The sequence below is a fragment of the Sceloporus occidentalis genome, unplaced genomic scaffold (assembly GCF_023333645.1).
Source record: "Sceloporus occidentalis isolate IW3139 unplaced genomic scaffold, rSceOcc1.0.p SCAF_2, whole genome shotgun sequence".
NCBI lineage: Eukaryota > Metazoa > Chordata > Lepidosauria > Squamata > Phrynosomatidae > Sceloporus > Sceloporus occidentalis.
In genome coordinates, this window is record NW_028316982.1 from 240,299,367 (window position 1) to 240,322,206 (window position 22,840).

Sequence of the window (22,840 nt, forward strand, 5' to 3'; positions counted from 1 at the left end):
AAAAAATATTATTTCTCCAGGGGCCACTCCTACAGGTCCAGGGTTAGACTATCACCCTCTTTGTGTACATTAATTGCTGTTCTGTACCTTCATGTCCTTTCTAACTTATGGTCGCCCTATCATGGGGTTTCCTTGGCAAGATTTGTTCATAGAGGAGTTGGCCTTTGCTGACCTCTGAGGCTGAGAGTGTGTGACTTGCCCAAGGCCACTCAGTGAGTTTTACATGACTGAACTGACATTTGAACCCTGGTCTCCAGTGTCAGGGAGATCCCCAACCATATTTGGCTTGATGAGGGAATTTCAGCAGGTGCTCCCTGCCCAACAAAAGACAGCTTCTGACAGTACACACAATTAACAAGAAGCTTGTTGTTTTTATTATTATATTTTCCAAGAGGTCGCTCCTAAAGGTCCCAGTTTTGACTGTCATCCTTCTCATAGAATCATAGAATAATAGAGTTGGAAGAGACCACAAGGGCCATCCAGCCCAACCCCCTGCCATGCAGGAAATCCAAATCAAAGCATCCCTGACAGATGGCCATCCAGCCTCTGTTTAAAGACCTCCAAGGAGGGAGATTCCATTACACTCCGAGGAAGTTTGTTCCACTGTCGAACAGCCCTTACCATCAGGAAGTTCCTCCTAATGTTGAGGTGGACTGTAGCTTGCATCCATTGTTCCGGGTCCTAGTCTCTGGAGCAGCAGAAAACAAGCTTGCTCCCTCTTCAATATGACATCCTTTCAAATATTTAAACAGGGCTATCATATCACCTCTTAACCTTCTCTTCTCCAGGCTAAACATCCCCAGCTCCCTAAGTCGTTCCTCATAGGGCATGGTTTCCAGACCCTTCACCATTTTAGTCACTCTCCTTTGGACATGCTCCAGTTTCTCCACATCCTTTTTAAATTGTGATGCCCAGAACTGGACACAATATTCTAGGTGGGGCCTCACTAGAGCAGAATACAGTGGCACTATTACTTCCCTTGATCTAGACACTGATGCAGCCTAAAATTGCATTGGTCTTTGTAGCTGCTGCGGTGCACTGTTGACTCATGTTCAACTTGTGGTCCACTTGGACTCCCAGATCCCTTTCACATGTAGTTTCATTCAGCCAGGTGTCCCCCATCCTATATCTGTTCATTTCATCCCCCCCCCCCCCCAATGCAGTACCTTACATTTCTCTGTGTTGAATTTCATTTTGTTACCTTTGGCCCAGCTTTCTAGTCTATTCAGGTCATTTTGAATGTTGATCCTGTCCTCTGGAGTATTAGCATTCCACACAATTAACAGGAGCCCTGTCCCATTATTATTATTATTCTTATTGTTATTACTATTATTTTGGAAGGGGCCTCTCCTCCAAAGCCCAGGGTTTGACAGTCAGCCTTCTTGAGTCCCTAAAAGTGACACAAAAGAGGAGACCCAATGAAGCCACTGCCAGTGCCTGCTTGGAGGCCTTCTTCTCTCCATCCATCCCTCCTGAGGGAGGCCAGGCGCCACCGCCCCTTTGGCGGAGAGGAGCCGCATTTGGGGAAGGAAGGGCTGATGCAAATTGCTCCCATTGAAGCCTCAAGAGGAGAAGGAGAAAGGCTTTAGCCAGCCAACCAGCCCCAGGAGGAGGAGGAGGAGGAGGAGCCCCAGCCCCAGCAAGCCAGCCAAGCCTCTTTCTCTCTCTTTTGCTGCTGCTGCCAAGCTTGAGGCTGGTGGGGAGCAGGCTTGGACCCAGGCGAGCAGGGCCAGAGGAGCCGGGCTTTGTCTCCTTCTCAAAGGCGAGCCTTTCCCCTCCTCTTTGCACCAGACAAGCCACGCTGCCTTCAGGGCTGAGCAAGGGAGCTTTGTGGACCTTGCCCAAGGTAAGCCAATGCCTCGCCTTCCTCAACCGGGGGCTCAGGCAGCAGCCCTCTCTCTCTCTTTTCCCCAGCTAAGGCTAAAACCCCCAAAGGGGGGTGGGGGTGGTGATGGAAAGCCCCCCTTCCTTCCTTCCTTCCTTCCTTCCTTCCTTCCTTCCTCCTCTGCTTTTCCTGTGGCGCTGGTGCTGTGCCTTCCAGACCTTTCCTTCCTCTCCTGGGCTTTTTTCTTGGCAACGTTTGCCCAGAGGAGGCTTGCCCACCTCGCCTGCTCCAGAGGCTGAGAGAGTGTGTGCTCCTCATATGCCCCTATTGTTCTGGGTTGGGTTCCTTGGAGAAAGGGCTGCATCCCCTCCCCCTGGAGGCTGCTTCCCTCCGAGGAGGAGGATGCTCTCTCCAAATGTGCACCATTTTGGGCTGTTTGGTTGAAAGGATGAGGAGGTTCCCTCTCTGCCTGGGAGGAGAAAGGCTCCCTGGCATTGTGTGTCTGGCGTGGAGCAAGGCTGGCACCGTTTCTGAAACCTGCTCCTGGCTGCTTTTCCCTCCTAAACAGGTCTCTTGCCTTTGGACCATACTGTGGTTTTCTTTTGTGTGTAAGAGAGAGAGAGAGAGATATCTTGGTGTGTGTGTCCACACTTCTCTTGCATCATGGTAGAGGGATATATATATGTATATCTTGGTGCATGCCCACACCTCTCAAGCCATAGTAGAGGGATACACACACATATAAAGATCTTGGTGCATGTCCACACTTCTCTTGAGCCTTGGTAGAGGGATGTGTATGTGTGTATAGATACATAGATCTTGGTGCATGTTCACACCTCTCAAACAATGTGGGGGGGGGGGGAGAGAGAGATCTTGATGCATGTCCACAGTTCTCTTAAACCGTGGTAGATGGGTGTGTATGTGTGTTTGTGTGTGTATATGTGTGTATGTGTGTAAAGATCTTGGCACATGTCCACACTTCTCTTGAACCATGGTGGAGGGATTCCCCCCCCCCCCCATATATAAAGATCTTGGTGCATGTCCACATTTCTCTTGAACCTTGGTAGAGGGGTGTGTATATCAGATAATGTCCACACCTCTCAAACCATGGTAGATGGAGATAGATAGATAGATCTTGGTGCATGTCCACACTTCTCTTAAACCATGGTAGAGGTAGATGTGTGTGTGTGTTTCTCTGTGTGTGAAGATCTTGGTGCATGTCCACTCCTCTCAAACCATGATAGAGGGATACACACATATATAAAGATCTTGGTGCATGTCCACACTTCTCTTGAACCATGATAGAGGGAGGGATAGAGAGAGAGAGAGAGAGAGAGAGAGAGCTTGGTATTTGTTTAAATCACAGAAGAGGGGACCATGATTTTATGCACTGATAGCTGCAGCATTTTTTTTAACTTGCAGGCAGAGACAGGGAAAACGTGCTCCATCTGCTAATATGGGGGCAGATGGTGACACCTCTTAAAAAGAGAGAGAGAGAGAGAAATGGCAAGAGGGATTCTCTTCTTTGCCTACTTAATTGCCCATACAGCCGGTTATCATCTATGTATCTGGGTGGTCCACGTGGCTTATTCTATATTTAAAACTCTTGCACAACATTTTAAAAGATGCTTTCCAAAAAAAGAAAAAAGAAAATTGCCTTATATAACTGAGTGGATTTTCTCTAATGACATACTAAACCGAGCCTATTGTTCAGGCTTCTTTGAATGATTTGCTATTGATTTGTGGTACATGTTTAGGTCTGCATTTGATTGCCCTGTGAAATTACCACCCGCATTTAGCAGTATGTGTAATGTGCCCATAATGGATGTATGTGGTGTGAACTGTGGGGCATGAAGGTCTTTAGCAGGGTGTGTTCCATTAGATAGTAAGTGGTAATGGATTTATTACCTACAGATTTTAATCCTTTATGTCGGTGCCCTTATGTCATTCAGTTATGGTCTAAATTGGTTGGAATAAAATGATGTGGGAACTGTGGCCTGTTCCTCATGTGGTAGGCACACAAATTCAGGGATGACATAGCCATATTGTGGTAGAATGGAATCTTGTTTCCATTTTCCTTGCACCTATTGAACTCAGGCTGTTCAAATGAAGTAGAATCACTTCCTCTTAAAATTTTCTCATTTTTTTTTAAAAAAAATCTCTGCGTAGACCTACATTTTAAATCCCCTGCAGTTTTTCTTATTTTTCCATTTGATTTGCATAGTGCAGTCATACATATACTCATTCAGATGCAAAGCCATTGTTGCAATACTAAAGTGGCATCTCATTGCTTTATATAAACTGCACTTGATTTTGAAAGCAGATTACACTGAAAATGGTGTTTTGATTTGGGGCTTAAACTGGCCCTCCAGCGTGCCTTCAAATGCCATGTCATAGTCACTGCTGCACCTCATCATCATCCATCCCTCAGATTTGGAGCTTCAATTTTGTAAACAGATGTTATGATAAATGCCCCATAACATGCAAACTGTACAGTTGAAAACTCCCATAAGCTAGTGCATGAAGCTCATTTCCTAATTTGGAGATAAGGGAATATTCATATGAAGTAGAAATGAAGTGAGAGCTATATGCAAGGTAAAAAAAAGAGCTCTCCTATATAACCTCCCTTTCCTATAAAAGGAGCAGATTCAGGAAGATCTTTTTCCCCTGAAGCCCATAAGCACACACATACATTTATGGACTATGGTAAGTAGGAATGGCAATTAGCATTAAACAGTTTAAATCAAATTCATGGAGGTTAGGTGTAACCATAATGCTTAAATGACATTGCCAAGTTTAGGAGCAATTTACCTCTTCCATTATTGGGGACCACCAGTAGCGGAGGGTGTTTGCCATTGTGCTTTCTCAGAACCTGGAAAATATACCTTTTTGGACTACGTTCACCAGAATCCTCCATCAAGCAATATCCAGCAGCCATTTGGGCTATGGGGGTCTATGAATTCTGGTCCAAAGTGTAACATTTTCAAGATCTGATAGTTAATCTGGTTTGGAATCTCAATGCATTGAAGAGACATGGTGCCCCATTCCTGCCAGCCCCTCCCAAATTTCATGTGGCTTCCCATTCCTGCTTCTTGACATTCATGGGATGGAAAACTAGACCACAATATCAGCCTAGGTCTGCTGTGTCCCTTGGCCCAATTCCCAAAGCTTTCTCCTAGTAGTCAGTTCAGATCTCTTCCGAAGCAATCCAGCTTTCTCTTGGCAATTTACTGTCTAGGGGAGAAAGTCAAAGCTTAGCGTTGTAGTTCAGAAAAAGAGACTTTCCGGAAATTGGAGGAAAATTGGGAGGGGGGCGTCAGGCAGGCGAAGTGTCAAAAAGAGAGACAGAAACAGAAATGATGATGGCAGAAAGAAAGGAGAGGGTGAGCCCTGCCCAATGTTAATTTTGGCCTAGTGGCTGTTAGTGGTTTCTGCATCAGTGGAGCAGTATATCATGTACTCTGGAGTTTTTGGTCAAACTGTAGAGGAGCTCTCTAAGAAAGTTTGGAGTGGGCAGGTTTCAGCACCTTGGATAGTTCCTTCAAAGTATGAACTGAAACCTGGAGTGAATTCACTGGCCTATTGACATGGAACCCACCAGCTGCTACTGTTCTGGTTCCATCTGCTATTGGCATTTGTACCCCAAAATGGAAATGTGACTGTTGTAGAATAACAACAACAACAACAATAATAATAACGAATCCTCATTGATAGTCATGGTATCATCCTGTGAAATCTTGGAGGGGTATTTAAAATTTCAGTAAGAGTTCTAGTACTTCACAAAAGTACAAACCCCAGGATTCCATAGGATCTAGTTACAGCTGTTGAAGTGGAATCTTAATGCTATAAGTATATAGTGTGAAAAAAGCCCCCTCATGTTGCTAATTCAGTCTGTGCTCTCAGTTAAGGGTGAATACATATCCATGTAGGTCCAGATCTTGGTCCAAGGCACTGTTGATGCCTTTTGTTGTGGTTATGTGCTTTCAGGTCATTTCCAGCTTATGGCATCCCTAAGGCAAATGTATCATGTTTTTTTCTTGGAAAGATTGGTTCAGGAGGGTTTGCCTTCCTGAGGCTGAGAGAATGAGACTTATCAGATGTCACCCAGTGTGTTTCCATGACTGGGCAGGGATTCAAACCCTGCTCCCTAGAGTTGTAGTCCAGTGCTCAAACTACTGTACCACTCTGGCTTTCATTTATGTCATTTACATACCATATATACTCATGTATAAGTCGACCTCATGTATAAGTCAAGGGTGGTTTTGGGGGCCAAAATCATGGATTTTGATATGACTCGTGGATAAGTCGAGGGTCAAACACTGGAGCATGTTACAAAAGATCTAAAGGGGAAAACAAAGCACCACTTCCCTCCCAATATCTCCCTCTCTGGACCTCTCCCAAGCATCAGACTTGGCATGGGAAAGGGAAAACAAACCTCCGTGCGCACGCACACACACACACACACCCTTACCAAAACCGTTTCCAAGGCTCATGGCTTGCAAAAGGGAGGACAGACCCCACTTTCTCTGATCTTCACCCCCAGGACTGTCAAGGCTCATGGCTTTCAAAAGGGAGGACCAGGGCCGGCTCTACCCTATAGGCCACCTAGGCAGCAGCCCAGGGTGCCAAAATTTAGGGGGGTGGCATGGCAAGGAAGCCAGAGAGAGCCAGGGAGAAGTCCCAGAAGCCTCGCCTCCTTCCCTTAATAGGTGTGAGTTGCGGCAACGGCGCGGCGCAAGATTTAATTTTTTCAGGGGGAGGAGGATGAGGAAAGAGGCTGGGAGGACTTGGAGGCACACCCCAAAACAACAAGAAGGACAAGCCTCCTTCTCCTCCTCCTGCCTTTGGCCATGGAAGGCTGGGGAGGAGGACAGCTCAGGCAAAATGTCATCTGGCTCCCTCCCTGCAGCCAAGGGAGCCTTGATAGTAGAGCTGAAGGGCCCTCAGCCCAGCCAAGAATGGCAGGCAGTCGGGGCTGCTAGCAGGCCAGGTGGGTCCTCCTTTTCCAGGATGCATCCTCCTTCTCCTCCTCCTCCATCATCCCAGCCTTACCTCCAAGAGTAATTCCCAAATGGAGGTCCAGGACACACTGCAGAAATAAATCCACTTTGAGACCCCCTTTAACTGCCCTGGCTCAGTGCTGGGGAATCCTGGGAACTGTAGTTTTGGGAGACATTGAGCCTTCTCTGTCAGAGGTAGCTCTGGGGCCACAAGAAACTACAGTTCCCAAGAACTACAATTCTGGGGATGGTAGTTTCTTGTTCTCAACGTTATTTTTGCTGCTGCTGCTGCTGCTGTTATTTCTTTATATAAACCAGGGCAGTTTTGTCTCCAACTGGATTATTTCTGCAGTGTGTTTTGGACCTAAGAAAACTAAGACGTGTGTGTGTGTGTGTTTATGTACTCTGTGTGTATGTGTGTATATTTGTGTGTGTGTGCATATATATGTGTGTGTGTGTATGTATATACAGACATACTATATATATATATATATATATATATATGTATATGTATATGTATATGTGTATATATACACTGAGTTCTAGCAGCAAAGAGTTCAGACTCCTATAGCACATAAAGCCAGGGTCCAAAACACACTGCAGAAACAACCCAGTTTGAGACTGCTTTAATTGCCCTCAGTGCTAGGGAGTTCTGGGATTTTTAGTTTATTGTGGCACCAGAACTGTCTGACAGAGAAGACTTAATGTCTCACAGAACTACAGTTCCCAGAATTTACAGCGCTTTATAAATAAAAGTTAATAATAATAATAATTCCCCAGCAGTGAGCCAGGGCAGTTAAAACAGTGAAATTGGATTCTTTCTGCAGTGCACTTTGGACCTTGGCTATCTTCTCATGTTGTGGTTGTTGCTCTTGTGTGTCTCTAAGTCATTTCCAACTTATGGAAACCTCATGCTGGGGTTTTCTTGGCAATATTTCTTCAGAGGGGGTTTCCCCTTGCCATCCTCTGAGGCTGAGAGAGTGTGACTTGATTTGAACTCTGGTCTCAGAGAATATTCAGAATGCTCCAAGGCTTCCTTGCATGTGCTGTTGTTTTTCTCTCTCTTTTTCTGTCCCCAGTGAATTAGTAGTTGTGAATTTGGGTCTTTGAGTTGTGCTGATAGGCATGTCAAAATGTCCTCCATTTTTGAGCATGATTGAGAAACATAAATTTATATTGTTTTTTATTAATGTTTTTGGCTTTTAGTTGGTCCTCTCCTCCGTTTTTCTTGAACATTCTACAATTTGTCCTACATTTGTCCTACATCATGTCCTTCATTTTTCCTACACTTTGAGGGGCTACCGGGGGGGGGGGGGGCTGGGCGTGTGCCAAAATATTTCTTGCCTAGGGTGGCCAAATACCTAGAGCTGGCCCTGGGGAGGACAGACCCCACTCTCTCTCTGCTCTTCACCCCAGGCTCATTGCTTGCAAAAGGGAGGACAGACCCCACTCTTTTTCTTCTCTTTACCCCAAGATTCCCAAGGCTCATAGCTTGCAAAACGGGGTAAAGACCTTTCTCTCTCTCTCTCTCTGCCCTTCACCCCCTGGGTTTCCAGGCTCATGGCTTGCAAAACTGGGTACAAGCCTTGATATACTCTTTGTATTTGTGTGCCTTGCCTCAGCAGCTGCCTGTTAGCTCTGGCTGTGTGGGAAGGCTGAGGGATAACAGAAACAGACACACACACAGGGAGAGAGAGAGAGGAGAGCACACCGGGGATTCAAACAGGGAGCTGTTACAAGGCTACAGAGGAAGGTGGGCACTTCTTCTTTCAGGAAATTTCTAAGCATTAACTTATTGCCCCGTATATAAGTCTACCCATGATTTTGGAGTCCATTTTGGGGCATAAATTTCTTGACTTGTAGTTGAGTATATACGGTATATAAAAAAAGATTGGAGTCCTAAGCATCGTTTTGTGAAAAGAAGTCTTTTTGCAATTAAAAGGACTTTCAGGGAAACATATAAAGCTTCCCCAAGTACAGCAGCATTTCTCAGCCTGCCTCCAGACTGTCAGCTAATGATTGGTGATGTAGGAAGCCTAGTTCTGCTATTTTCCTTTTTTAAATTGGAAATCAATACAGTAAGGAAACCGCTTTCAAATTAGGTTTGTGCATTTCTGCTATAAATACATTTGTGATGCTTTATTTTTGACCTTTTTTTAAAGCTAGAAGTCTAGGGTACCATTCTGAAAAAGAAAATACCTAGACGCTTAAAAATATCTTTGTACATTTTGGTGCAACTCCTGTTTGATATGTGTCCTCAAAATATATTAGTTTATGTTGATCAACATACAGTATATCAGTTGTGTTCTTTTATCAGAAATAATCTTAGATTTAAATGTATGTACCATATTAGGAAAGGATTGTTGAGTTGGACATTTTTTTTTGACATTTGGTTTTATGCCTTGGATGTTCTAACATCAGTTAGTTCCTGTTATCATTCTGGAGTTGTTGGTTGGGAAGTATTTTCTGAATGAGGATTTCTGATCATTCAAAAGGTAAAACATCTAGGGATTTGTAATAACAATTCACAAAACAGGGTAAAATGCAGGAAAAATGCTTAAATAAATCATTAGATCATGTTCAAACCCAATACATTGCAGATCTAGGGAAATAAAAAACATGTCTCATAGGCTCTGGGTCAACTTATTTGGGAGGAGGGTCTATAAATCAGGGGAAACAACTTTTGGCCCTCTAGGTGCTGTTGAAGTGTAACTCGCATCAGTCCTAGCCAACTCAGCCACTGTTGAGGATTGTTGGAAGCTGGGGTGCAGCAACATTTGGAGAGCCATATGTTCTTGGTGCTTGCTATAAATGACAGACCCAGGCAAGAAGGTTCCCTGGTGATAACCCATTTCACCTATGATAGGGTCGAAAACTAAAAAGGCCACCCTGGAAGAGGATTATTAATATTTTATTACTATATTTGTGTATATCCCACTTTCCTCCCAAAATTGGGACACAAAGCAGCTTACAAATCAAAACAGTACCATTAAAAACTATGTAGGTAGGAGAGGGACCAGGCCTTAATTTCATGATACCAGAATGGCTGTTTATGTAGTACAGATTTTCCAGATATTTGAAGACCCCAGATCCTGGTAATTATCTGTGGCCCATGGATCAACAGTAAAGCAAATGACCTTGAACAGTTAGTCTTGAAGGAACTTAAATTGCAACAAGTATAAGCCCCCTCCCCACTCTAAAACAAATTCTTTTAAAATTTTCCCGTGTTGATAGGTAATTTTGAAAGTAAATCCTGACCAGACCATAGGAAAGTACATTTTTGGACTACAGTTCCCAAACTCCTCCATGCAGCATGACCAGTGGATAATGTTGGCTGGGGATTCTGGGAATCCAAAGAAGTAACTTTCTCAAGCATGATCACCTAATAAGGCCACAAACCTACTATATGTATTCATGTATATGTCTAGAAATTTTAGTCAGAAAATTGACCCCCAAAACCTGGATTGACTTATCCACGGATCAATGTCTATAAGTACATGTATACAAGTATATATGTATGTAAGTACTGTACTTTAACTCTAATTTTTTTCTCTGTGTAGAGTGGCAAAAGGCAAGAGCTTAATCTGTCCTGGGAGCACCTAAAAAAAGCACTCACCCCATTTACTGTCTCATACATCCAGCCTTTATGTGAACACAAACATTATGCTTGCCAGAATTTCCATTGCTTTAATGTTTACATCCTTCGTTACAGGTCTCTAAGTTTTACCCTCAACTTAGCCATGGGTCATATCAAAATCCATAATTTTGGTTCCAAAACCTGCCCTCAACTTATACATGACGTTGACTTATAGTTGAGTATATATGGTATACTTATGTACCTGGAGGGAAATTTCATTAGTAGGACTTAAAAGTTGTGCATAGGATTATATTGTATGTCTATTTAAAAGAATGTCAGTAAATAAGAGACGCATTGATGTTTGCTTTTGTTAAATTGACCATGGACAAAATCCATCAGTGTATGCTCTTGTGCATGCACTTAGTGCTCTCATGCATACATTCAAAGAGGCCTGTGCAGAATAGTCCTCTGCTCAGTTGTGCCCCCATCACACTGTCTCACTTTTATTAATCAGCCAGGGAGATGAAAGATGAGGCTTTTATTCTTAAGTATTATATACTGTTGGTGGCTCTCTGGAAGGCAGTAGCCATTCCAATTCATCAAGTGACAGCTTGATTGTTTGTGGTCAGGATGGGGTTTTTCCAGGCAATTGAAAAGAAGGCATTCCGTGAAAGTTGAATTACTAGTCCTGATCAACTAGTAGAATAGTTCTAGTGTGCCCACATAGAATAGATTGGGTGTGGTAACCTTGCTTGCAGGAGGGAAAAAATGAAGTGGCAAAACAAAATGCACCAGAAAGAGAAAATAGAAACTTAAGGAAATAATGGGACGTTGTTGCAGTGCAGTTATTACCTGATCCTGGACATGCTTCAAATAAATTGTCTGTCTGCCTGTCTATCTGAAAGGTTTCATGTATGATCCTTTGATGTGTGGGTACAATTCTGGAATGTTCAACTTCCAAAGACATGAATGCATTTTGGGAGAGAGATGAAATGCACAGGATGAGTCTGGTCATTGTATCCTTTCACTATCTGAATTGCTGCTACTAAAGCTATGGGGAGACCATGGAGTAGATTGAGTGTTGAACTAAGACTCTGGGAAACCTGGGTTCAAATCCATACTCAGCCATCGCAACCAACTGGGTGATCTTGAGTAAGTCACACTCTCAGCTTAAAAGAAAGGCAAATGGCAAACCTTGTTTGAAGAAATCTGACCAGGAAATTCCTTTAATAGGGTCACCATAATTTACGTAGTCAATTTGAAGACACATAACAACAAAGCTATATATGTAACAACAAACCTCCAGTCTTTCCCCACATGGAGTCCTTCCTTCCCATGATACCATCATTTGGTACTTCCTGAGCTTTTGTACAGGTCTCATTATCGAGGGTTGGAATGCTGCACCTATGGCTTAGTTATTGGCAGTACTGGAACATCTCCACCTCTGCCAGTAAGATCCTTTCTGAAAGGTAAATTCATTGTTGGGATTGAAAAAGGCTCCCTATTTATTTATTTTTTACTTTAGGCTGGGGAAGGGCAAGGTATGGTATGTGATCTCCTTCAAGATTTTTCTTTTCTTTTCTTTCACAGACTCTCCTCAGCCACCTTTTTTGTGGCAAGTTTCAACATTCTTCTCCTGGAAGCCTCTGAGACCATACACTATTTAGCATTACAGTTGCCCCTCCTATACGCAGAGGGGTGACCTCCTCTATTTGCAATGTCACACATGCATTCAGGCCTATGGGTCTTGAATATGTGCAAGCCTCCATTTTGTGCGGGAGGGTCCTGAACGGATCCCCCGTGAAAACAGAGGGCCGACTTTATTCATTTATTTGTTTTGTTTTATTTCATAATAAATGGCTATTTATGAAAAGAAATTGACTTCCAGTGTTGTTGTTTTTTTAATTTCTTTTCATTGTTGGCAGCTAGTCTAGTGTAGCCCTGAAGGGTGCCCTCGGGCAGAAAAGTGGCTCTCCAGACTCACCAGAGTTGTCTACGCCGATCCAGACAGTAGCATAGTAGCCTTGACAGTTGGTCTCTTGACAAAATATGATGTGATTGTAAAACCATTGAGTGCACTAGCCTGTAAAAGATACATCATCATAGATAAAATTGCATTTTAAAGTTAACAAGATCATTGTTGATCACAACAGCTTAATTTATTTGTTTATTTATACATATATTTGTTTAAAATCCCATCTGCCCTGACTGCCTTCAAGTCAATCCCAACTCATGGTGAACTTCCAAGACCCCTATCCTTCACTGCTCTACTTAGCTCCTGTAAATTCAGGCCTGTGGCCTCCCTGATTGAGTCTATCCATATGGCTTGCAGTCTTCCTCTCTTTCTACTACCTTCTACCTTGCTTAGCATTATTGTCTTTACTAATGAGTCATTCCTTCTCATGATGTGGACAAAATACAACAGCCTCAGTTTATCATCTTGGCTTCCAGGGACAGTTCAGGCTTGATCTTTTCAAGGACTCATTTGTCTTTTTGGCTGTCCACAGTATCCTCAGCACTTTTAACTAGCACCACATATCAAATGAGTTGATTTTGTTCTTAACCACTTCCTTCACTGGCCAGCACTTCTATCTATACACGATAAAGGGAATACAATGGTTTGCCCGATTTTGATTTTATACATACATTTATTTAAAATCCCATCATTCTCCCAATGTGGACCCAAATTAAACCTGTGTTTGTATTGTGCTATAAAGTGATCATTAACTATATAGGCTGAGCTGTAATAAAAGATTGAGGAAAATATGTATTCTTCATGTTAAATTAGGAGTTTTGTTTAACAAGTACAGTATATCAACCGCTGATATGTCGGCTAACCAACAGGTAACCAGAAATGCTCTGAAGAGCAGATTCTGACCAGAATTCTGTTAGCCAGATACAGATGTATCCTTAAGAAAGTGGGTGGCCATTTTTGGGCACTCTCAAGGGTGTTGGTATTCTCTTCACAGTGCCCAAAGACCATGCTGACTATAGTGTAAAGTGCCTAAAGCTGCCCTGCATGGCTATGCTATCTTTGTGTAGATTGTGTAGCACTTGATTTTCACCATTTAATATTGTAGCTGCATAATTACAGCATACAGTATAATGATCAGCTTTTGCTATGTCTCTTCTTTCCCTCTTTTTCCAGATTAACATTCAAGATGTCCTTTGGGAGAGATATGGAGCTGGAACACTTTGATGAGCGTGATAAAGCACAGCGGTACAGCCGTGGGTCACGGGTGAATGGCCTGCCTAGCCCAACCCATAGTGCTCATTGCAGCTTCTACCGAACCCGCACCCTACAGACCCTCAGTTCTGAGAAGAAAGCTAAGAAAGTCCGCTTCTATCGCAATGGTGACCGGTATTTCAAAGGGATTGTGTATGCCATATCTCCTGATCGGTTTAGGTCTTTCGAGGCCCTGCTGGCTGATCTGACCCGAACTCTCTCTGATAATGTCAATCTGCCCCAGGGTGTGAGAACAATCTACACAATTGATGGAGCAAAAAAGATTACCACCTTAGACCAACTAGTGGAAGGTCAGTAATAAGAGAAGATAAATGGGATCTCTAACAAAATGTTGCAGTTTGACTGCCAGCCATGCACTGCTTCATGATATTCTATTTTATTCAGTTCCCCTCCCCAGCATCCTTTTCAATCTCTTATCCCCCTCACCAGCAGTCAGCACAGTATACTTAAGAGTATATCGTTGGCCCACCACAGTTGCAGCTTTGACATTTGCAGATGTGATTATTCGTGGATTTGATAAATAAGTTCTCTCTTGGAATCTCTAGGTCCGCCACTGCAACTCTGCCAGAAGTTGACAGTAGTTCAGCTGGAAGACCAAGAGATTATTAGAGTAAACACTTCTCATGATTCTGTGGTCAACTTCTGGCAAATGTTGACTACAGAGTTGTGCTGGCAAACCTAGAGATTCCTAGACAGTTGTTCTTGCAGGTAAAAAAAAAAAAAATACAGTTTTTTTATTTGCAGTTTTTCTACTTTCACAGGGGTCCTGTGCTCTTAAACTCAACAAATGTGAAGGGACCACTGTATATACAGTATACTATATAGTTCTACCAGTATGTTGTTAAGGAAAATGCAACATGGGACATACAGTAGAAGAAATAAAACATGTATGTGAAAGTCACTATGACTAAGCAAAAGCAATTAAGAAGCCACACAGGTGAAAAAGCTAATGCAATTTAGAAGTCCTGAATGTCAAGGACAGAATTGTAGAATGTACAATTGGAAGCACCTGAGATTCATTAAGTGTACAAGGTGAAATGATGAAATCCTTAAGTATGGGTGGAACTATGAGAACCAATCAAAATGAATGTACACGCCCACTGGGTGGAAACTGACTAAGTGGGTGGTGTTTGACAATGGCTATAATAATTGCTGTGTTTGCCAATGTATTTTGTGGGTAGTTGTTGGGTAGTTGGAGATTGTGATTTGTAGGGCATATAGTATTTTGTATATAGTAGAATAAAGTAGATCTTTTATATAAGACTACTGAGTTGTCTGGTGTCTTGAGTGAAGATACAAGAGCCAGCAGGATCCAGGAGAAGTTTGGAGACATCGCAGGAAGAAGAGTGAGAAGGCTTGGAGAGTTTGTCAGGGTCTTCAGCCTATTCTCTGAAACTCTGTTGCTTTGGAGAAAAGCACTAACCACTGACCAAAGCTGGTCAGCTCCGCTGCATAACAAGGTGGTGAGTTAGAGCCAGTGGTGAAGAGCTACAACTCCCATCATCCCTGACATATGTTACCATTTGATCTTCTATGGCTACATTCTATAGAATCCTGGGATTTGTAAATTGGTCGTCTCTTTAGAATTCTCTGCTATAGGGCTCTAGGCATCTCTGCTGAATTATAGCTACCAGAGCTCTCTATTACATGCCTCACTAAACTACACCAGATAAAGAATGATCAGTGTGCCATTGGTGTAGCTTTTATGGATTGTGGGTGGCTGGTGTGCTGATTTAGCGCATGCTCCTCGCCCCACCTCAATATAACAGAAGTGTTTTCAAACTTTAGGTTGCTGGCTTTCATGTTGGTATGCACAAATACAGAGGGTATTGCATAGGATCAAAGCCTTTGGCTGGAGTCTCATACACTCTTCCATGTATTAACTCTGCTGAACTCCATGGACCATGCTTCTCCATACACATATAAAGGATTGCACTGCTTAATAATAATAATAATAATACGTTTTATTTATAGACCGCTATTTCGCAATGATCATAGCGGTGTACAGTAAAAATTGCAATACAATACAAAATACAAGGTGACAGTTAAAGGAGGGAGAAGTCTTGTCCTTCAGGCAGTCCCTGATGTTGCTAGGTCTGCCTAATCGCTCCCTCTCAGGCCAAGATGACAGTTGAAAGAGGGAGGAGCCTCTTCCTTCAGGCAGTCCCTGATGTTGCTGGGTCTGCCTGATCACTCCCTACTTGTTTATTTTAAAACAGTACTTCTTAAACTATGTGATGTGGGGGACCAGCAGATTCCACACTGCACATGCAAGGAACCGGCATTGTGTTTGTGCCCATTTGCTACAGTTGTTTGTTTCTGTCCTGGAAACTTTATTGTGGACCAGCACCCAATGGCTCATGAATCAACACTGGTCCACAGCTCCCCACTTTGATTAGCTCTGCTTTAAAATACCTCCAACTAGTGCTTTAATTTCAGGCTTAGATTTAACACAAGTATGACCAGATGTACATTCTTTGCAGTGAGTACAAAATACTGTGGCTAGAACTCTGACTGGGCCAGTTATAGGGAGCATATCACTCCTTTGTTGAAACAGTTTCTTTTCTGGGTATGGCAGGGTGCTTCAGCAAGGCTTCTCCCCAGCCCAGCCACACCCGAATCCCCCTTGGTTCTTGTGTGGTTTTTTTGGAACAGAAACCAGTTCATTTCTGGGCACAATTGGAAGTGCTGGTGATGACCTGTAATATCTATATGACTTAATTGCAGACTCCATGAAAGTCCGTATTGTTGGGATACAGAGTCCTGAGAAAATGCGCAATGTGGTATTTAAATAGTGACTGGACAACATGGGGTCACTGTCAGCCATGATGACAAGGCATTTTCCCACCAGTGCTGAGTCATGGGAAGTGACATCAGAGATGATGGTCATCAAGTGCAGTAAAGTGCTGCAAAAGTGCAAAGTCACCCTGGACAGGGACAGAGATTATTGTGACACAGGAGGAAGAGGCAGGGCCAAAAAGGCCACATGGAGCCCTGGCTATAAAAGGCAGTGTTGCCAACAAGCCTCGAAGATAATTCCCCAAACATTTGGCCAAAACTCACCAAATCCCCACCCATATCTCACCAAATACTTATTTCAACTCTCAAAATTACCATTAAAACCAATCACCAAAATCACACCAAAGGCTCTGAAAAGTACCCGTTTTCGTGTGAAAGTCACCACATTGGCAACACTAAAAGGGGAGTGTCTCAAGTCACAGTGTGGGTTGTGGATGGTGCTGGAGTTGTAAGATAGCATTGTACATAGTGAAACTTCTGAAGAATAAAAGCCTCATGAAGAGACATCTGGCTAGAGTCTCTTTTGTCAGCTTTTGGAAGAGGAGAGGCATTTCTCCAGTTGGCACACAACTGTCTGTCACTTGTGAGGTGGTGATCCTGGTGCGAAATGTCAGCGTGACACATCACGCACTGCACAACCAACGCTAACAGTATCTCCTTATATGAACTTGCCAGAGTCTTAAGATCCTCAGGAGAAGGCTTTCTCTCAGTCCTGCCACCATCATAGGCTTGTTTGGTGAGAACATGGGACCTTACTCAGTTACTGTTCCCACCCCTTGAATCCCCTTCCACTGGAGGCGAGGCTACGCTGCCCCCCTTCCTGCTCTCCTTTCACCTGCTAGCAGAGAACTTCTTGTTTAAGAAGGCTGTTAATGACTAATTGTTTGCAGGGGTGCAGAGAGTGATAGCTACCCCATTGTATGCTTTTTACTGATTTTATATTGTTAAATGTATAATTTTAAAATGGTGATATTTCAATTGTGTTTTAATTTTATTACTATGTTTTAGTTACTTTTGTTTTATTGTTTATGAGTTGCCTTGGAGCCCAAGCCAGGTGAAAGGCAACATATATAAAGGAAATAAATAAGTACATATTTAAATAATGTCATTTTCATGCAATATTCTTAAATGTTCTTCCTGTATATAAGCAGATTAGTATCCCAGATCTTCAATAGCAGAAAAACATCCAGTTTTTCTTTTCATAATTTTTTTGGGGGGGTTTGGCTGTTTGTCCAACTTTTAATCTTTCACTTTATATTTCTAGCTTTCTTTAAAGTTTTAAAATTCCCTTCATCTCTGCTTAACAGATCTGTTTTTTTCTCCCTTATTTTTTTAAAAAAACCTGTTATGCATGCTTTCTTACTTTGTTAATGACTGTATATGTCAGTCTTCAACAGATATTTCCAGGACAAGTATCTTGTCCACGCAGGTAAATAGATTTTCTAATTATTTAAATGCTAAAGCATTCCTTAGAGCTTTGTCTTGGCTTTATGTTCTGTTGTGTTGAGGAATATGAATTCCAGTGAATGTCTCCACTGATCCTTTTTCTTCAGTATTTAGAGCTGAGCCACAATAGCATAACACTAGCCCATGTCACTGTTGCACTAGCACCTGGGTGTTTTTTAGTTGATTTATGTGTAGGACTGACTTGTGAACATAGAGGGAATGAGACAGTATTTATCATTGCTGCTTCTCCAGGATTTGAGGTGGATTTTCCTTGCCAATACAGTGGTACCCCGGGATACGAATTCACCGCGTTACGAAATTTCCGGGGTACGAAAAAGTTACATTGGAAAAAACTGTTCCGGGTTACGAAGGATTTTTCGGGTTACGAAATTAATTTCGGCGCGAAATTCAAATCGGAAGCCGCGGCTAGCGGCTTTCCAGCGCCTTTTCGGGTTGCGAAATGTATCGGGTTACGAACGGCGCCGCGGAACGAATTAAATTCGTAACCCAAGGTAGCACTGTACTCTCTGATGCTGGTGCAGTGTTGAACTGCAGAATGATTTGACCTAAGTGTCTTCATCTTTTTTCAAGACTGTTTGCTATGTATGGTACCTATGATATACTATTTTATGTTGAGTCATACTATTTTTCTATCTCAGTTGGTGTTGTCTTTTCTGGCAGTCAGTGACTCTCTAATAACTCAAGTAGTTAGTGGTTTTATCCAGATTTGCTGCATGAGTTCTCTTTTGACTGGATAGGAAGGGAGTTTATACATGTAAAGTGTGTTCTACCAATACATTAAGGTCCCTTTGTTGTTGTCCACTGTCCTTGAGTCAATCTCACTCATGGTGACTCTGTGGATGAGACATTCCCAAAAGGCATTCAGTATAGCTGCTCCCACACTATGGAATGGACTCCCAGAGGAGATCCGCCTTGTTACATCCTTGGAAACTTTCAAGAAGGCAGTAAAGACTGAGCTTTTTCGCCGCGCATATCCTCCTGACCTCCTATGAAGACCATTAGTATGGAACGAGAACAGCTGACCCCGTGATTGATCAATGCTTATGTTTTATGTTCCTATGTTTTTATGTTCCTATGTTTTTATGTTTTTAGCTGTGGTTTTAATCATTGTAATTGTAATTTTAACTTGCTGTGATCCTGCCTCGATCCATCGAGAGAGGTGGGAAGATAGAAATAATAATAATAATAATAATAATAATAATAATAATAATCTTCAAGCTTCTTTGTCTTCCACGCTTAGCTCTTGTAGATTCAGGCCCTTGATCTCACTACCTGAGTCTATCCATCTGGCATGTGGTCTTCGTTTCTTTTTGCTACCTTCCACCTTTCTTAGCATTATTGTCTTTTCTAATGAGTCATGCCTTCTTATGATGTGGCCTTGGTTTCCAGGGGTATTTCAGGCTTAATCTGTTCCAGGTCCCTTATCAGTAGAAATATCTATTATTTCCTTCCTCAGAATTCCTTGTTTAAGTAGTTCTGGCATGTCTTATAAGCATAAGTGTGTCAGTTCAGAATATCTCATAGGCAAGGCATGGAGAGGAATAGGAGGAGGAATAATGGAAGCCATGAGAAAGGATTATGACATTTCTATTTCTTTTCTTTTTTATTGTTCCCCAACAAAGATTGAGCATCTTGGTTATGATTCCTAAGCAGTCTTCCAGTAAGCTAGTGTTCAGAAACAGATTAACTTGGCTTCTGTGGTAGAATTGCATTCTGTCATCTTTCTGACAACTTGAAGCAGTTCTTGCTTTGAGTCTTTGTGAGTCCAGCATAAGACTATGAAATGTGCCTTAAATACGAGGTTTTTAAGTTACTGCACCAGTATCATGATTCTGTTTCTTGTTGTTCATGAACATATTGCATATAATATGAATAAAGGGTTTTTGCTTCAGAAGCATTTTGTTCTGTAGGGCTAATTGTAGTGGGAGCTTATGGTCTGAGAGCTGTGAGCTTCACCTTGAAATACTATACCCATCCATTTGATGATGGTTAGTTGTAAATAATAATAATAATAATAATAATAATAGTAATAATATATTTATCCCACCTCTTCCACCAGATCGAGGCAGCTTACAATCACAATAAAATAAAATATCAAATACATCATGCAGTTGTAAAACTATATCCCATTATTCCCTCTCTCCCAACATACAATAAAACTACCATTAAAACAAATCAAGCAGTCAAATGAATAAACAGTCAAACAAACAGTGGTAGAGAGATGGGCCATTTTTGGTTGTTCTGCATAATAATCTGTATCCATGGGACCAAATGGGTTATTCAGGGAAGGCCTGTTGGAAGAGATCTGTCTTGACAGTCTTCTTAAAGCTGTTAGAATTATAAAACTTAGGGATTTTAATGTTGTTCTAAAATGTATGCAACTTTACCACTGTGGAGGTAATTTTGGACTGTGCTTTTACTCTTTTCCTCATGTGTGGGCCACTTTTCCAAGATATCTAAGGAGGAGACAGCATAGATACTGGCTCTTTGTGGAAAGGGACTTCTGCTTCTGCACAGAGGGTTATATGTGGGTGAAAAAATAAATTAAAAACTGCCAAGTAGCAAAACATACTATCAAGCTGTCTGGGACAGAAGCTGACATGGTTTTTGTAAACAGCTTCATATGTTTCCTGTGGCATGGCCTGGAGGCAAATGATGCATCTACCATGCTGCAGCTAAGCATATCTCAGTAGTGTCAGTGTTTGGATGGAAAACAGCTTGAGAACCTCACCTCTCTCTCTCTCTCTCTCTCTCTCATACCAATCACCCCCTATACATTCAGTGAAAAAAAGGAATGTGGGCTATATTTGTTATAAAGTGTACTGTTTACTGTTTAATCTGTCATAGTAAAGCAACTGTTTCCTATTACTTTGAAACAGCAAAATCTACCGGCTTTAAATTGGGGGGAGGATTCTAATTTGTCTGGGATTGTTTTGTAAATGATATAGAACAGATTAAATAACATAATGTAACAATAATATTACCTTCAGGATTTTAAATATCCTTGAAGGCCCTGTTTTCTGCCTGACCTCAACATGAAGCTAAGCAGGGTCTGCCCTGGTTAATATTTGGAGGGGAAACTGCCAGGGAAATATTAGGTGTTGGAGTTTATATTCAGAGGAAGTCAATGTCAAACCTCCTCTCAATAAATCTTGCTAAGGCTACCACAACTTGGAGTCAATGTGAGGGCAATTAACAATGAAAATATTTTTGTGGGTTTTTCGGGCTATGTGGCCATGTTCTAGCAGAGTTTCTTTCTGACGTTTTGCCAGCATCTGTGGCTGGCATCTTGAAAGATGCCAGCCACAGATGCTGGCAAAACGTCAGAAAGAAACTCTGCTAGAACATGGCCACATAGCCCGAAAAATCCACAAAAAACTATGGATGCCGGCCATGAAAGACTTCGACTTTACAATGAAAATATTATTTATCTTAGCTCTACGTTCTTATATCAGTCTTTAGATAAACTAGGGCAAATTGGGAATTCAAATACAGTAGTCCCCAAATCTGTGTTAAATGTAAGGATCATAAAACCATAGTGGGCTCTGGGATGTTATTTATAACCATCACTGCTAATGTTATGTGATATACATTGTTCTGTGCCTCCAAGTCATTTTTGACTTATGGCAACTCTGAGGTAAACCTATGATAGGGTTTTCTTGGCAGGATTCTTCTGAGGGGGTTTGTCATTGCCATTCTCTAAGTCTGAGGGAGTGTAACTTGCCTAAGGTCACCTAGTGGGATTTTTTTTTGTTTGTTCCACCAGGAATTTGAACCTTGGTCTCCAGAATCATAGTCCAAAACTCAAGCCACTACAGCAGTTGTTCCTGTCTACTAATTTTTAATTTCTTGTTCTAGTGAAAGTTGATTATTGTCAAAATTGTTGGCAATGTTGTGGAAAAAAGACAACACCCTCATGATTCACAGATCTCCAGATTTTTGGTGCTTCCACTTATAGTTTTTGGGTTATCTGGACTCTCGTAGTTGCACAACGATAAATCACTTGCTTTACTCATTTGAATAATCTTTCCATTTGCTAAGATCTTTAGCGTAGTCACTTAAGATGAAGCAGCTTCCCCAGAAGCTTATATTAGGGCACAAAGTGATTATGTTTCTTCTGCCCCAAATAGGAGCGGATTTTTTCCACTCCTATTTGGGGCAGAAGCTGGTTGGATTGGGGCTGCATGTCTGTTTGTCACGGCCCCAGTCCAGCCTAAATGGGGTGGCTGCAAGCCGCCCCATTGGGGTCATCTGTTTCGCCCCTTAGTTTCAACCTTTGCATTTTATCATACAGTTTATAAATTTAATAGAATTTCAACCTTCTGACATTTATATAATTAAATTTAATGGAAGAGACCTCAAACACAGGTGTTAAAATTAATTTTTTTAATTTAATACCAGTTGCTGGTGAATTAAAAGCTTGATGTTCACCGGAAAGAGAGGGATGCAAGAAGTCATGGTGATTAAATTTGGACACCATTGCAGAATTATGATAATCATTAGTATTGCTTGGTCAATGAGCACCTCGAAAAGTGGGAATGCTATAAACAAGGTAGTCCTGAAAGTATAGATAATTGAATAGTCATACATTTGTCTTGAGGCACTTTTAAGGCTAACCAATTTGTTTCAACATATGCTTCAGAAATATCTGAGGAAGTGGACAATTCTAGGAAGACCTTTTTGCTGAAAAGGATGAATGTGACTGTCTCTCTAAAATCTGCCAATATTTTGGATTTTTTTTAAAAAAAATCTTTTGCTTAGACAATAATATACTGTACTCTTTTTTCCTACTGGTTTGCTGAGATCCTTTTTTAAATGGAAACTGTGATCCTCTTTAAGGAAGCTTTGGCAACTTCATATCCTCCATCTGCCCACATTTGTCTGGAAGAGTCTTGATTAATCTGTCATCCCAGTTTTTCAGCTGT

The 22,840-nt window shown here is 41.9% G+C and overlaps 1 protein-coding gene across 2 annotated transcripts in view; it reads left to right on the top strand.

The window, feature by feature from the left end:
• Positions 1-1,597: 1,597 nt before the first annotated feature.
• The window catches only part of DCLK1 (doublecortin like kinase 1), a 287,750-nt gene continuing 266,507 nt past the window's right edge, over positions 1,598-22,840 (top strand). For both annotated transcript variants that reach the window (XM_089512502.1, XM_089512503.1), the window contains exons 1-2: positions 1,598-1,846; positions 13,551-13,939. In XM_089512502.1, coding sequence (XP_089368628.1) covers positions 13,564-13,939 — 376 coding nt within the window. In that variant the 5' untranslated portion in view covers positions 1,598-1,846; positions 13,551-13,563. The remainder of the gene's footprint in view (positions 1,847-13,550; positions 13,940-22,840) is intronic.